We start from the raw sequence: 13997 nt of genomic DNA, 5'->3' as shown, positions 1-13997 counted from the left end.
GATACAAGGCAGGATGGATCCATGCTTTCATGTCGTTTAAGCCAAATTCTGATCCTAACATCTGAATGTTGCAGCAGGAATCGAGACTCATGAGACCAGGCAACGTTTTTCCAATCTTCTATCGTCCAATTTTGGTGAGCCCTTGGTGTAGCCTCAATTTCCTGTTCTTAGCTCACAGGAGTGGCACCCGGGGTGTTCTTCTGCTGTTGTTGTCCATTTGCTTCAAGGTTTGACGTGTTGTGAGCTCAGAGATGCTCTTCTGCAGACCTCGGTTAAAACGAGTGGTTATTTGAGTTACTTTTGCCTTTCTATCAGCTCGAACCAGTCTGGAAATTCTACTCTGACCTCTGGCATCAACAAGAAATTTTTGCCCACAGAACTGATGCTCATTGGATAGTTCCTCTTTTTCTAATCATTCTCTGTGAACTGTGCGTGAAAATCCCAGTAGATCAGCAGTTTGATACTCTGACAGCCTGTCTGGCACCAACAACCATGGCACGTTCAAAGTCACTTAAATCACCTTACTTTCTTATTCTGATGCTCAGTCTTAACTTCAGCAGATCGTCTTGACCATGTCTACATGGCTAAATGCAACAAGTTGCTGCTATGTAATTGGTTGATTGTGTTAACGAGCAGTTGAATAGGTGCACCTAATAAAGTGGACGGTGAAACTAAACATACAATCTAAAAAGCAATTCAGGGGACCTGTAATCACAACTCAAAACATTATTTATTTTTTGAGTTTAGTTGACATTATAATGTTCATTACATTAACTATAAACTAAAATTTCTGAGTTAATTTTTTTTTAAAAAAATTTTATTAAGTTGTATGAAATTGTCTTGATAACTTTGTAAATTGGATAGTTGATTTGTACTTCCTAGCATGCTTTGCATAGGACAGGATACAAGTTATTTATATACAAACAGTTGTTTAGTGTATGCATGGATAAATTGTTCACAAAATCAATAACATCCATTTAGTAAATAACTAGTAAATAACTTTATAAAAAATAAACTATGTATTTATTGGGAATGTAAGCAGCCATATCACCCTGTAGCCCAAGACTGGTTGCCCACTGAAGCTAAGCAGGGCTGAGCCTGGTTAGTACCTGGATGGGAGACCTCCTAGGAAAACCAGGTTGCTGCTGGAAGAGGTGTTAGTGAGGCCAGCAGGGGGTGCTCCCCCTGTGGTCTGTGTGGGTCCTAATGCCCCAGTGTAGTGACGGGGACACTATACTGCCAAAAGAGCACCGTCCTTCGGATGAGACGTTAAACCGAGGTCCTGACTCTCTGTGGTCATTAAAAATCCCAGGATGTCCTTCGAAAAAGAGTAGGGGTGTAACCCCGGCATCCTGGCCAAATTTGCCCCTTGGCCTCTGTCCATCATGGCCTCCTAATCATCCCCATATACTGATTGGCTTCATCACTGTCTCCTCTCCACCAGTAAGCTGGTGTGTGGTGGGCGTTCTGGCGCAATATGGCTGCCGTCGCATCATCCAAGTGGATGCTGCACATTGGTGGTGGTTGAGGAGATTCCCCCCTTCTATGTAAAGCGCTTTGAGGTCTCAGAAAAAGCGCTATATAAATGTAACAAATTATTATTATTATTATTAAGGTGTTCATTTTGGGGGAAGAAATTGGTCATTGCTGTACATACACAGAGAACTAACCTGGATATAGAACGGTATTCCTGCACTTCGGCGGGTCGCACACAGTTTAGAGGAGGGGTCACTGGATTTTACTTCCTCAAGAACCTCCTTCAGCCAATGTGCTGGCAGCTGCTGGAGTGTAGCACTCCCACTTCTGACACACACACACACACACACACACACACACACACACACACACACACACACACACACACACACAGATTACAGACAAACCCACATAATAGCTTGTTGTGGAATTATGAACAAGACATTGGCTCCCATGACTGTGGTCCTCCAAGTTTATGTGGTTCCCAGTTTCTCTAAGACATTTTTGTTTACTTATTCTCAGATGTGAAATTATCCATGGTTTTCAAATCAATCTGAAAATCAAATCACATCCAAATGTGATAAAGCAGAGACTATAAAAGAGAATTTGAACAGTCATTTGAGGAAAACGTCAAGCTAGAGCCAAGTTACATTAGAGCAGAAAAGTTGTGAAGATAAACAATGATTCTTTGTGGACTCTATTGTTGTCAAGATCCAGTGTGGGACCATATGACACTTTCAGATACAACAGCATGAGAATTACACATCACTTTTAGGTCCTATTAGCCCTGGGATATACACTACCATTCAAAAGTTTGGAAGAAAAAAAAAGAAACGTTTATTTATGGATGCATTCAATTGATCAAAAGTGACAGTAAAGATATATAAAATCTTAAAAAACATTTCTATTTCAAATAAATTCTGTTCTTATGAACATTCTATTCAAAGAATCCTGAAAAACTGCATCACAGTTTACACAGAAACAAAAGCAGCACAACATAATATTGATAATAATAAGGAATGTTTCCTAAGCACCAAATCAGAATATTAAAATGATTTCTGAAAGATCACGTGACATAAAAATATGACTAACTTCAAACTTTTGAAAGTGACTAAAGCAAATGCTACAGTAAAATGATTTTTCAGCCGATTTCTTATTCACAAGGCTGCGATTAAGTAAATAAATCTCAAAAAGCTGCATGATTTGAGGAATCATTCATGTCTGTAGCACAAACAGAATGGGACAAGATACACAACAAAGTTCAATACTTCAGGTTAAGAGTTTATTCAAATCCCTATTCCAAAGTATGAGCAATAATAATAGAGATGCTTGCCTAAGCAAGCACTGTAATTACACTGCAAACCTCGGATGAATACACACACACAAACACATAGCAGGAGCTGCCCAAGCGTGTGCAGAACGCCCACTTTGAGAGCGGAGAAAAATGCGAGGCTCTCGTTATGAAAAGTACCGTTATACCAGACGCGCTGGACCGAGCAGGCCAGATCAAACAATCCAAACCACACAGCAAGCGCCCACGCACACACACACACACCTCACTCAGTAATACACTACCCCAAACACAAGGCGATACCTTCAAAAGGCAGCCGATGAACGCCCTACAATCAACACCTCGTAACGGGCATAGCGGTTGCCGGTGGAGGCGTGTAATCACACAGCAATGCTTTTTCTCTAGAAGCACCTCTGAGACTCAATACAGACACAACTGTTAATACAGGCCGATCCACCACAAACACACACACTATTGCTTCCTCAGGGATTTCAAGAAAAGTTGGCATCTCAGGACTAATTATATGTTTGCACGCACGTTTTTGGGTGTTTTGCACCTTATTGATAGGGATGCCAGAAAAATGACAGGAAATAATAGGGAAAAGAGACAAACCAGACTTAACCCCAAATCACCCACTTGAGCACAACATCTCAATGGCTATGCATAAACATATTTACTAAACGGGTCTGGCTTAATTATGGTATGTAATACCCACTTTCCAATCAATCAATTCCTTATGAATAAGTTTCATCCATTTTTACTCATTATCCTGTTTCACTTTGAAATAAGTCACAATAAGAAATACAATGAATTGTGAACAACATGGATTCAACTTCTATTCTAGTTTGTGCTTCTTACATTCTTAGATATTCAGCCCAAAAACTCTCCAGTTTAATCCAGTTCAGTTTTTTACTTTCTCCTCTGCCCACTTAAAAGCCAACAATACACCTACTTTCCACCATTTCTCATAACCTGGAGAGATTGAGAACACTTTTAACATAGCAATTAACAGCAAAGACAAACTTGTGAAGAGCAAAAAACTAGTTACCACACAATAACCGAACTTGCTTTCAAATTTAAGTTGTACATCTTGATAATGTAAGGGAGTCACTTATGTTATTGTCAACAGAGAACACTCCCTTTTATAACCAAACTGAGTATATTTATAATTTATATATATATATATATATATATATTTTTTTTTTTTTTATCAAGTCAAAATTAATTTCTATAGCACATTTAAAAGCAACAGAGTTGCGCCTAAGTGCTGTACAAAAAAACGTCAAGCATATAAAAAGAAATCATTAAAGGAAAACATGCAGCGTACAAAATATAAACACATTAAATAAAATACAATAAGAAAACTTCAACATAAAACTCTTAAACTACTCCTAATCAAAAGCCAGAGAGTACAAATAAGATTTACGAGCCGATTTAAAACTGGCTAGTGAAGGAGCAAACCTCACATTTATGGCCAAACTGATCCAAAGTTTAGGTGCTGCAGAAGAGAAGGCCCGACCACCCTTAGTTTTACAGCGAAAATGTGGGACAGTTAAGAGAAGCTGATTACTAGACCTAAGTGTTCTTTGGGGAGAGTAAGGAATCAGAAGGTCACTAATGTATTTTAGTGCGACACCAGATAAAGCCTTGTACACAAAAACTTCAATTTTAAAATCAATTCTAAACTTTATAAGAAGCCAAATGTAAAGTCGCTAAAATGGGAGAAATGTGATCCCTCTTTTTTGTTCCGGTAAGAAGTCACAGTTTGAGGCAGGCTACAGTACAGGGAATTACAGTACTCTTTATTGTTTAAATCCCTAGACATGGTATTATATATCATTAGATCTTTTAATAATCATTCATTTAGAAATAGATAATTTTCTGCATAAATAAATCATCTTGCAATTCAAACGTGATCCTCTTATGTGATGGTCGAGAACGAGCTGCCATTCATGTATGTATTTATGCTAGGGCTGCAGCTATCGATTCTTTTTGTAATCGATTAATCTAGCACTTTATCGATCGATTAATCGAGTAATCGGATAAAAACATTTGTGTGTTTTTAAACAACCAAAACAAATAATTCATAACGAAAATGATGTGGCTGTAAAATAATCAAGCATTTGGCTCCAAAACTAAGCCTATTTATTGTACTTTTTACCCATTTAGTGTTTATAAGTGCCAGTGCCAACAATTATATAACAATACAGTTCAGTCAACTTTATACTGTAAAACATGTATAACATGTAAAACTATGAATACAAACTTAAATAGTAAAGGCCATTTGGCCTTAGTTTTGTCTTCTTAATACAACATTACAAAAAAAGGATTGCACCTTCTGCAAATTACCCACCGGAGAACAAAAATAAATTAAATGAATATAAAATATCAAGCCAAACAGGTACACAATGTATACAATTTATAAAAAAATAAGTGTAGCTTTAAAAAGGGGAATGTTTTTATTGCAAATATGTTAAAAAGCACAGCATTTTGTTTCTCACTTAGGCTAGTTGAAGTATATTAGCACGTTTTGTAGTATTATATTTTTTTGTTAATTGAAAATGTTCTATGCTCAATTACTTTGGTAGCCGATTATGTCTTCCCCAAAAGTACGAGTGGATTTGGAGAAGCAGGCTGGGGAGTTTCATTTTTTGTTGTTGTCTGTAACTATTTGGCAGACGTGACAAACAAGGTCTCGCAAAGACTGCAATGCAATATTTGTTCCTCCATCACATCCCGGTGTATACAGTGAATGCATGCTGAAATTATTGTTGCGTGGCTACATAAAAGTTTGAGCATATGTGATGCATTGCCGCAATTGGTCTGACTGGCGCGTGAGAGAGACGAGGGTGCGTGTGCGTGTGTGTGTGTGTGTGTGTGTGTGTGTGTGTGAAGGGGTTCTTTTTTAGGCTATACTCTCTTGCAGTTGAACATGAATACATTTACTACTTTAAAACATCAAAGCTAAACATCATATCTAGTCAAACCGCATCACGACATCACTACAAATACAGTATGGGATTAAAATCAGCGAACATCAATGTATAGGCTTCGGCACGGGTGGAAATATTGGCGCTAGGTTAAAAAAAATGCGGGGGACAGAATCGTTACCTTGTATCAGCGACGCTGGAAGGAAGCGATCCCAAACTTTATGGACATCTTTACTCTCCGCCATCGCGCCAACTAAATTCAAAATGTATCACGCGCTATTGTGGTTCCTGAACACTGAACAACGGTCCGTGTGAAATCAGATCCCTGCGCGTATAGTGCGCGTCATAGGAATTTAACGAGGCTTCGAGGCAGAGTTTTTGCCTCGAGGAATTTTTGTAATCGAGTAAATCGAGTAACTCGATGAATCGTTGCAGCCCTAATTTATGCATACAATGAATGAATACAATGTCAATGTATTTGATCTTGGCAGAATAAATCTGCTACACTGATGCTACTTCAGAGCAAGTACCGAGACTTGCTACTGCGAATACCTTCACAGATATGCTGTGAGCATGTAAGACATGCTGCTGCTGCACATGTAACAGACATGATTTAACCCTGTAGCAGATCTATACAGGTGGAGCTGGGGAAGGGGGAGGGTTCTGAAAGCGCACTGCAGACTGAAACAGCAAACAGTGCCAAGTATTTGAATGTTTGAGCAGTAAGCTCATTGGCAGCTGCTGCAACATCAATCAATCAATCAGTTATGTAGAGAGCGACATGATTGCTACCAATAAGTTAAAGACCTATTAGCCTGCACCATTCAGAGTTTCATGCCAGAACTATGTAATACTGCAACAAACTAAACCAAAAATATAAATATTGCCTTGGCAACTAACTGAAATAAGTATTTTAAATATTAATTATAAATATTTTAATGTAACATTTCTAATTTATTTGAGCTATTTCAATTTTTTTTTTTATAGTTTTTGTTTTAATTAACAATTGCAACACTATGACCGTTTTTATTTCACGAAAAAAAAAAAAAAAAAAAAAGAGAACTGCAGAGGTTAATTAAATTTACAAGAGGCTCCCTCAGCAACTCCACAACAGCAGAACCGATCTGATGTCCTATTCATGTCACTGTTGTAAAAGCGAGCGAGTCAATTTCCTTAACTTCTGCGCAGTGGCCACATTCCAAAGCTCATTAAATCTCACATTTCCAGATGTTAAAAGTTTTCAAACTTCCTGATTATTTGAAGCTTGTTTTCCACCCAGCAGCTGAGAGGTAGCAGGGATGGAGGGGGCTGGACTCATTCAGGTATGAAACGTGGTTGCCAAGTACAACATTAGGGGCTCTGGTGTAGCAGTCCTCATGACTCCCTCATCTAAAGATGCACACTTGTTCTGTCTGAGGCCTTTGGGCTGAAAACATCTTGAATTTGTGTAATGACAAGGGAGCTATTTTACTGGACGGCGAGTTGACAAGTCAGTATGTGCGTTTTCATCATTATTATATAATTGTTGGGTCAGTCAAGCAATCTGATCACTCACCTGCAGAGCATCTCAGTGAGCCGAACAAATCCCACATAGGCCAGTTCAAACGCCCCCCTGTGACGAGACTGCAGCAGCTGCTCACGAAAGTACTTCCCCACACCTTCCACCTGAGAGAAACACAGACAGACAGATTGACAAAATGGATATGTGAAGACACTCAAATTAAAAAGTTCACACTCAAATTAAAGAGTTTGCATTTTGTGCATACCGCCAAAATAAAATATAGTAGACATCAAAAATAAAATCTAGATGGACTGGTCCAATTCTTATGGGTTCAAAAAACTTCACTCAGGCAGTCACTTAAAGCAGAACTTTTTTAACTTAATAAAACTGTCTAGAAATAATTTGGATGGTTAAACAACCTGTTCCCCGCTCCCCCCAGCGTTCCCAGGCAGAAAACCAACCTTGCAACTTCGGGACTACCGTCCCGGCAAGATAGAAATTGGAAGTCTCGTGAGAAGCGAGAACGAGAACGAGAACGAGCGCGAAACACGAATATACGCCCCACAGCTGGAGGGGGAGCTCGTGGGGAAAACATGCGACAACAAAAGGGAAAAGTCAGCGAAGAAGTGACTAGAGTTCGCTAGAGTTGTCGAGTTCTGCTTTAACTCCATATTAAATGTCTATGTATTCAGAATGCAATGACATTACATATACAGTAGTGGCCAAAAGTGATGCCCGACCTAGGAAAATTCCCTTCTTTTCACTTTATTCAAAACTTTTTCCTATTTTGTATACATGATGTGAAGTTGTGCTTAGAGTATAAAACTAATGTATGTGTTTCATTTGACATGATGCAATGACACATACCAAGCTTGCAGTCATTATTCCCAGTTTTTAATTCAATAAATCACTATGTGGCCAGTATTAGCTATAATATTAGATGTTATTTTGGAAGGAGCTGTTCCTGCAACCATATTGTTGAAGTGGCTAAATCTGATCGATCGTTTTTGGATATTGCTCACCTGCAAGATGTGAATGGTCACAATGTCCACAAAGCACAGTGACACCACTACCATGCAGAATGTAAAGTGCTGTGGCTGGTCAGGGAAGACCAGGGAGTTTTGACAGGAGGATGAAAATAAACAATGTGGGACCACCTCAAAACAGCTTCTATAGACCTGGATGAGATTTTGAGGAACCTCCCATTTCATTTTGAACTCTATCCAACAGCTACAAGAGGCTGGATTGAGAGGTTGTGTACCAGTAAAGAAACCATTTATTAGTTGTATCTACTGCAAAAAACACCTTGCATTTGCCAAAGAACATATGGACTGAAGTGTGGAAGATTGGAGCAATGTTCTGCAGTCCAACAAGTCAAAACAACCTGTGTCAGTGGATGATGTCAGTTGTGTTCATAGGAGAAACTGGAGTGATTTAATGCCAAATGCAATCGTGGACCAATCATTAAGCACGGCAGGGGAAACATAATGGTATTGGGGACGATTGGGGACATTATTATCCACAATGATAACGATCCCAAACACACCAGGATTGCAACAAAGTTGCATGCAATAAATACTCAGTTTTTTTTGTTGTTGTTTTTTTTACCACAATCGAAATTCAGAAATTTAATCTGAATTTAAATAGCCCCCTCATTTTATTTCCGAATGGCAAACATTCCTGCTAACAAATAAGCTTGGTAAAATAGATACTGTACTGTACATGTCAGCCTCTGCTCCCAAATCAACAAAATAGCTCAATAAAACAGAGGTTAAGGAGCAACTGTTTACTACAAACGCTTTAGCTTCAGTAGGACTTTATTTAGCCAAACACTTCCTATTTGCAACTTCACCCGCAAAGCCACCTCCCCCACCCGACCCAAAACCACCACCAAACTTTGCTTACGCTCCACGCGCACCGAGAAATTTCCCAACACGACCAGCTAATTACTGTCAGGGTCAGTGACCAAAATAGCAGCTTTTCCTGCATGTCTAACACTAAGAGGGGTTAACAAGGTCTAATGCTGTTGGTCTTGATTCCAATAACTCAAATTCTGGTTAAATAACTATTGAGAAAGAAAAGAAATACAATGAAATACCACAGACAGTGCAATCAAACGTGAGTTCACGAGGCGAGAACTGAGAAGATGACGAAGATGACGTCTTGACATAGCCGGAAGCGCTACACTGTCTATTTAGAAGCAGAGGAAGACGTGCGCCGTACATAAAACTGTCTTCGTAAATACGTCCGCAGATTTTGACGTAGATGAAGACTTGAATTTGTTTAACCAACCTTACTTATTCGAACCAGAATACATAGTTATCAGCGTAAAATATCTGCGTCATCATCTCAGTTCTCATGCATGCGTTGTGGTGCTCTCGTGAACTCACTCAGAGGCCCACACGGAAGAAAATGATTAGTTGAATAAAGTCGCTATTTTTGTTGTTTTTTTGCACACAAAAAGTATTCTTGTCGCTTGATAAACTTAAGGTTGAGCCACGGTAGTCACTTAGACTATTTTAACGATGTCTTTACTAACTTTCTGGGCTGGCAGATGCAATTACCAAGCAGCCTATAAAGGAGTGAGACAGCTCTCAGATTTCATCAAAAATATCTTAATTTGTGTTCCGAATATGAACGAAAGTCTTATGGGGTTGGAACAACATGAGGGTGAGTAATTACTGATATAATTTTCATTTTTGGGTGAACTAACCCTTTAAATACATATTAAATGAAGGATAATATAAATGCACCAATGTACTGTATGACGCAATGCTCACACAGTAGAAAAATATTTTAGTATTATTGATATACTAATAAAGTAGCTCTTATATTTATATTTTGTTGTCATTTTTTGTTTTAGTATTTTTGTTATTCTTTTGTTGTGCTTTGTCATTTTTGTTAATTTTTGAAATATATTTCTATTTAACTTTAATTTATTTTTATTTCAGTTTTAATTTCAGTAATTATTTTATTTCAGTTGGTTGCCAAAGCAACATTTCAAATGTTCTACGTTTTTTAAAGCTGAAGTATGTAGTTTCTGTTACTCTAGTGATGCAAAATTTCCTAAATCGTTGCTACACGACTAGAGAAAAGGAAAAAATGGCTGTTGTCTTCCCTTTTGGCAAATAGGTAGGAAAACTGCAACACCCATAATGCACCGGGCATGTTGCAGTCGCAGGTCACTCCCACCAGTCTGCTATAGAGCATCACAGTCCCGCCCACAGCCGGTGCCGGAAGTAAAAATTCAATACAATTTCTCCATTGACAGTTGGGATATAAGCCATAAAAACGTAACCATACATGGTAGACTTAAAACCAGCTACGGCTGTACTAAGCGATTGTATATGCTCATATAACCGCCAAAAGTTCATGGGGCACTAACCTTGTTTTGGGATAAATGCCTTTTATTCGCGATGTCTTGGAGAAGTACTTCATTACCCACAATCCTGAACAATCCCACAATCCCACAGTGATGCATCTGATTGGTGGAGCTCGTGTAACTGTCTGGTTAAACCCCGCGAAAGTCCGTGAAGACTGAAGATCATTAAAAAAAAAACCGACGTGTTGACCACTGAGCGGTGATTGCAGTCAGGTACAAAGCACTGCACCATGTTGCTACGTTATCGTTAACCGCTTTTCACACACGCACACAATATAAAATACACGATGATAAATATAAAATTCAATACACAATACCTATAAAAAACACTATTATTTACACGATTACTACTGAAAGAACTGCTATAAACTGCACAAGAAAAAGTTCGCGTGGCCGTCGTCAGATTTGAAAGTCGCTCTAATATAATATAAAGGCTCTTTCGCGGTTGTGGCTTCAGTCGACTTCAGTGAGGCGCGGTGGTTTATGGGTTGAGTAGTTCCTTCGCTCGGAAATGAAAATATGTTCACAGTCTTGTACCTTTGACTTTTTGGGGATTTTCTCGTCGTTTTTTCACTCTAAATAATATGTTGTATGCCTATGAGTTCAGCCGTAGCTGGTTATCCTCAGACATGCTCTAAAACTCTTTAGATACGGATTTTCCAAAACGTCAATGGGAGAAATGAATGGGAAATTTACTTCCGGCACCTAAGCGCTCTCGGGCTGTGGGCGGGACTGTGATGCTCTATGAATATGCCTGACCAGAGTCAAATACCGCCTTGCTTTAGTAGGAAATAATACTTAGCAAACTTTTAGTTATAATGGTGTAAAACGTTGTCACTTACAGGTAAGAAAGCTGTTGAAATAGTGCTCCATTTTTACCTTAATGCTGTTTAAAAAGCAGACAAAGTACGATACAATTTTCAGTGATAAACCTGCCCTTACAATAACTGTTCTGTTAATAACCCTCTGTTGATCTGACAGTCCGTGTGGCTCGATGGTGTTTTTAGCCCCCAATGGCTCCTTAGAGGCAGCTAACCCTAACCTCAACCTTAAACCTACCCATCCCCTCGCTGCCCATAATTTGTAGTATTCACGAAAGCCCTGGAGCTGTCAAAAGTATTTTGCTGACAAATAAATGTGATTTTTTTTGTTGAGGTAGCACATAGTCTGAAAATACTATTACAAACATAGCACAAAATCTGCCCTTTTGCACCACAAATGTATGCAGTAAAATGCATAAATGGCTCCAGCAAGCACAGCATGTTAGCGAGTAAACATTGTTCATTTACATAAACTACCGACATTGTAACAATACAAAGCGGGTTGAAAATCTGCAACGTTACAATTTAAACCTAACAATGTTTCAAACCAAGTAGCATTTTGTTGGTCAACATGGTGAACCCGCTGTGAAATCTGCATGGGGAAATCTTTCACCCGCAGGAGAAATTCCAGATAGCATGGATACCTATAAAATTTCCCGGCTTTTGCTGACGAAAATTTGCCAAACAACAGTATATGTAAAAATGTACAGTTAAATATCAGCTCTAGAAACATTTCAGGCTAATGCAGCGAACTAGTAAACGGAGTACAGTACTTAAACTTATGACGGCCACTGGATTATAAAAATTATTCACAACTCTCTCAGCTAATGCGGAGCTCACACTGCACGATTTTAGGCTCTATTTTCACTCGCCGACAGGTTTTACGAAATCGCTGAGGCAAATCGGTGCTCTATCCAAACTAAACATGCAAGATCTTGAGACAAATGTGTAGGCCCTTAATTTCACAGCAACGATCTACTCAACAGAAACTCATTTGATGGTCAAATGACCAGAGCACGACAACTTTGGGTACCACAATGATGGTGAAAAACATCCCCTACTGAGAAGCGGTTCACTCTTAACTAAAGGAATTATACACCATCAAGATGTGACTAACTGCTTGCAGTTGCCATGGCGCCTCCACAGTCTGAAAACATGTGCTGTGTTTCCACAGCGACGGAGGACATAACAGGATGCAGGACACACACATTTGGGAAACAGAACCTTCACTATCATAAACACACGCTCGGTCCGAACCCTCTGATGAAATGCGGTCTGGAAAAAGATGTTGTATGAGGCATAAACACAAACCGCAAACACAAGCCATGTGGACCCCGGCAGCATCGTTAGATCATCCTTTACATAACAGGCGAATATGCCATGGTAACCACACCAGTGACATCACTGAATAACTTCACTCCATCTGTTAAAGCACTGAAGTCATTTTAGCAGGACAGAGCAGTGAAAATAACAATCATACTGACACATTAACGCATTCACCGAGGCCGCTGGCTGATCAACACGAATTCCCAATCTGAAAACTTCGCACAGATATCAAGTAACAGCTCTAATGATATATTACTTCATTACTTCAGTGCAAAAGATGTTGCAAGGTCTGCTCCCTCCCTTGCTAAATTCTGGATTTGGAAACTACAGCGATCTATCAAGAAAACAAAGTGGGAACATTTGACCAAGCTGTCTGGCCTTGGCCGAAGTTACGCTCTTAGCTTAAGACATCAAAAACAAATTTAAGAGTTTAAACCTCCGGCCCCTCAACTGCTATGCAAAATCTGCTCTCCACAGGATGTTACAAAATAAACTTAAATGAACCTAAACTTTAAACCTTAATATTTTCTTCTGAAGGCATACAATAGTTTTGTGTGAGGAACAGACTAATAATCTTAGCCTCCCCTACCTCTAAATCTCTTTTTCAATTCTGCATTTTCACTTCATTAGTTAGAAGATACAGTGCTTAACTAATTTATTAGACCACCTGTCATAATAAAGAGAAAACAAAATATTTTAGAATCTGTAAAAAAAAAAAATTGTATTGTCATTTATTAGGCAAATAACAAACTGAAACATTATTCACACATAACCAAAAAATTATATATTTGTATGCCGTCCTTTGGCCTTGATAACAGCTTGTTTTTATATGTAGTACTTTTCCAAAGTCTCTGTTGTTAATGACTTTCAAATAGTTTCTAGTTGTTCCCAAAGACATGCTTTTGATTAAACTTTTGTACGATCCATCTCTGAATCCTCTAAATCCCTAATTTGTTCAATAGGATGCAAGTCCGAACTTTGACTTGGCCAACTGTGACTAAATAGCTACACATACTGGTGGATTAACCATTTCAGAAACATAAAAAATGATTTTGGTAATTACCAATACTGTTAGTTTAGGGCAGCTGTGGCACAAATCTTACATTGGGTGGTTAGAAGTGGTCTAGTAAACGTATTAAGCGCTGTATGTTAATTCACTGAAATTAAACCTGTGTGACTCATCTTCATGTAGTATGTAAGGAATAATTGAAGACGGGCCGTTGAATTATAAGAAAATAACGCACACCTAAGGTGGTAATGCTGCCACGAC

At 38.8% G+C, this 13997-nt stretch overlaps 1 protein-coding gene across 5 annotated transcripts in view; it reads right to left on the bottom strand.

Moving 5' to 3' along the window:
- thada (THADA armadillo repeat containing) overlaps positions 1-13997 on the bottom strand; it is a 115893-nt gene that overhangs the window by 83044 nt on the left and 18852 nt on the right. For all 5 annotated transcript variants that reach the window (XM_084392003.1, XM_084392004.1, XM_084392005.1 and 2 more), the window contains 2 exons: positions 7253-7362; positions 1671-1803 (listed from right to left, as the gene is read on the bottom strand). In XM_084392003.1, the coding sequence (XP_084248129.1) occupies positions 1671-1803; positions 7253-7362 (243 nt within the window). The remainder of the gene's footprint in view (positions 1-1670; positions 1804-7252; positions 7363-13997) is intronic.

The sequence above is a fragment of the Rutilus rutilus genome, assembly GCF_951802725.1.
Source record: "Rutilus rutilus genome assembly, chromosome: 20".
In the NCBI taxonomy this organism is placed as follows: domain Eukaryota; kingdom Metazoa; phylum Chordata; class Actinopteri; order Cypriniformes; family Leuciscidae; genus Rutilus; species Rutilus rutilus.
Note: the sequence above shows the minus strand (reverse complement) of the source record. Positions and strands in the feature narration are given on the sequence as shown.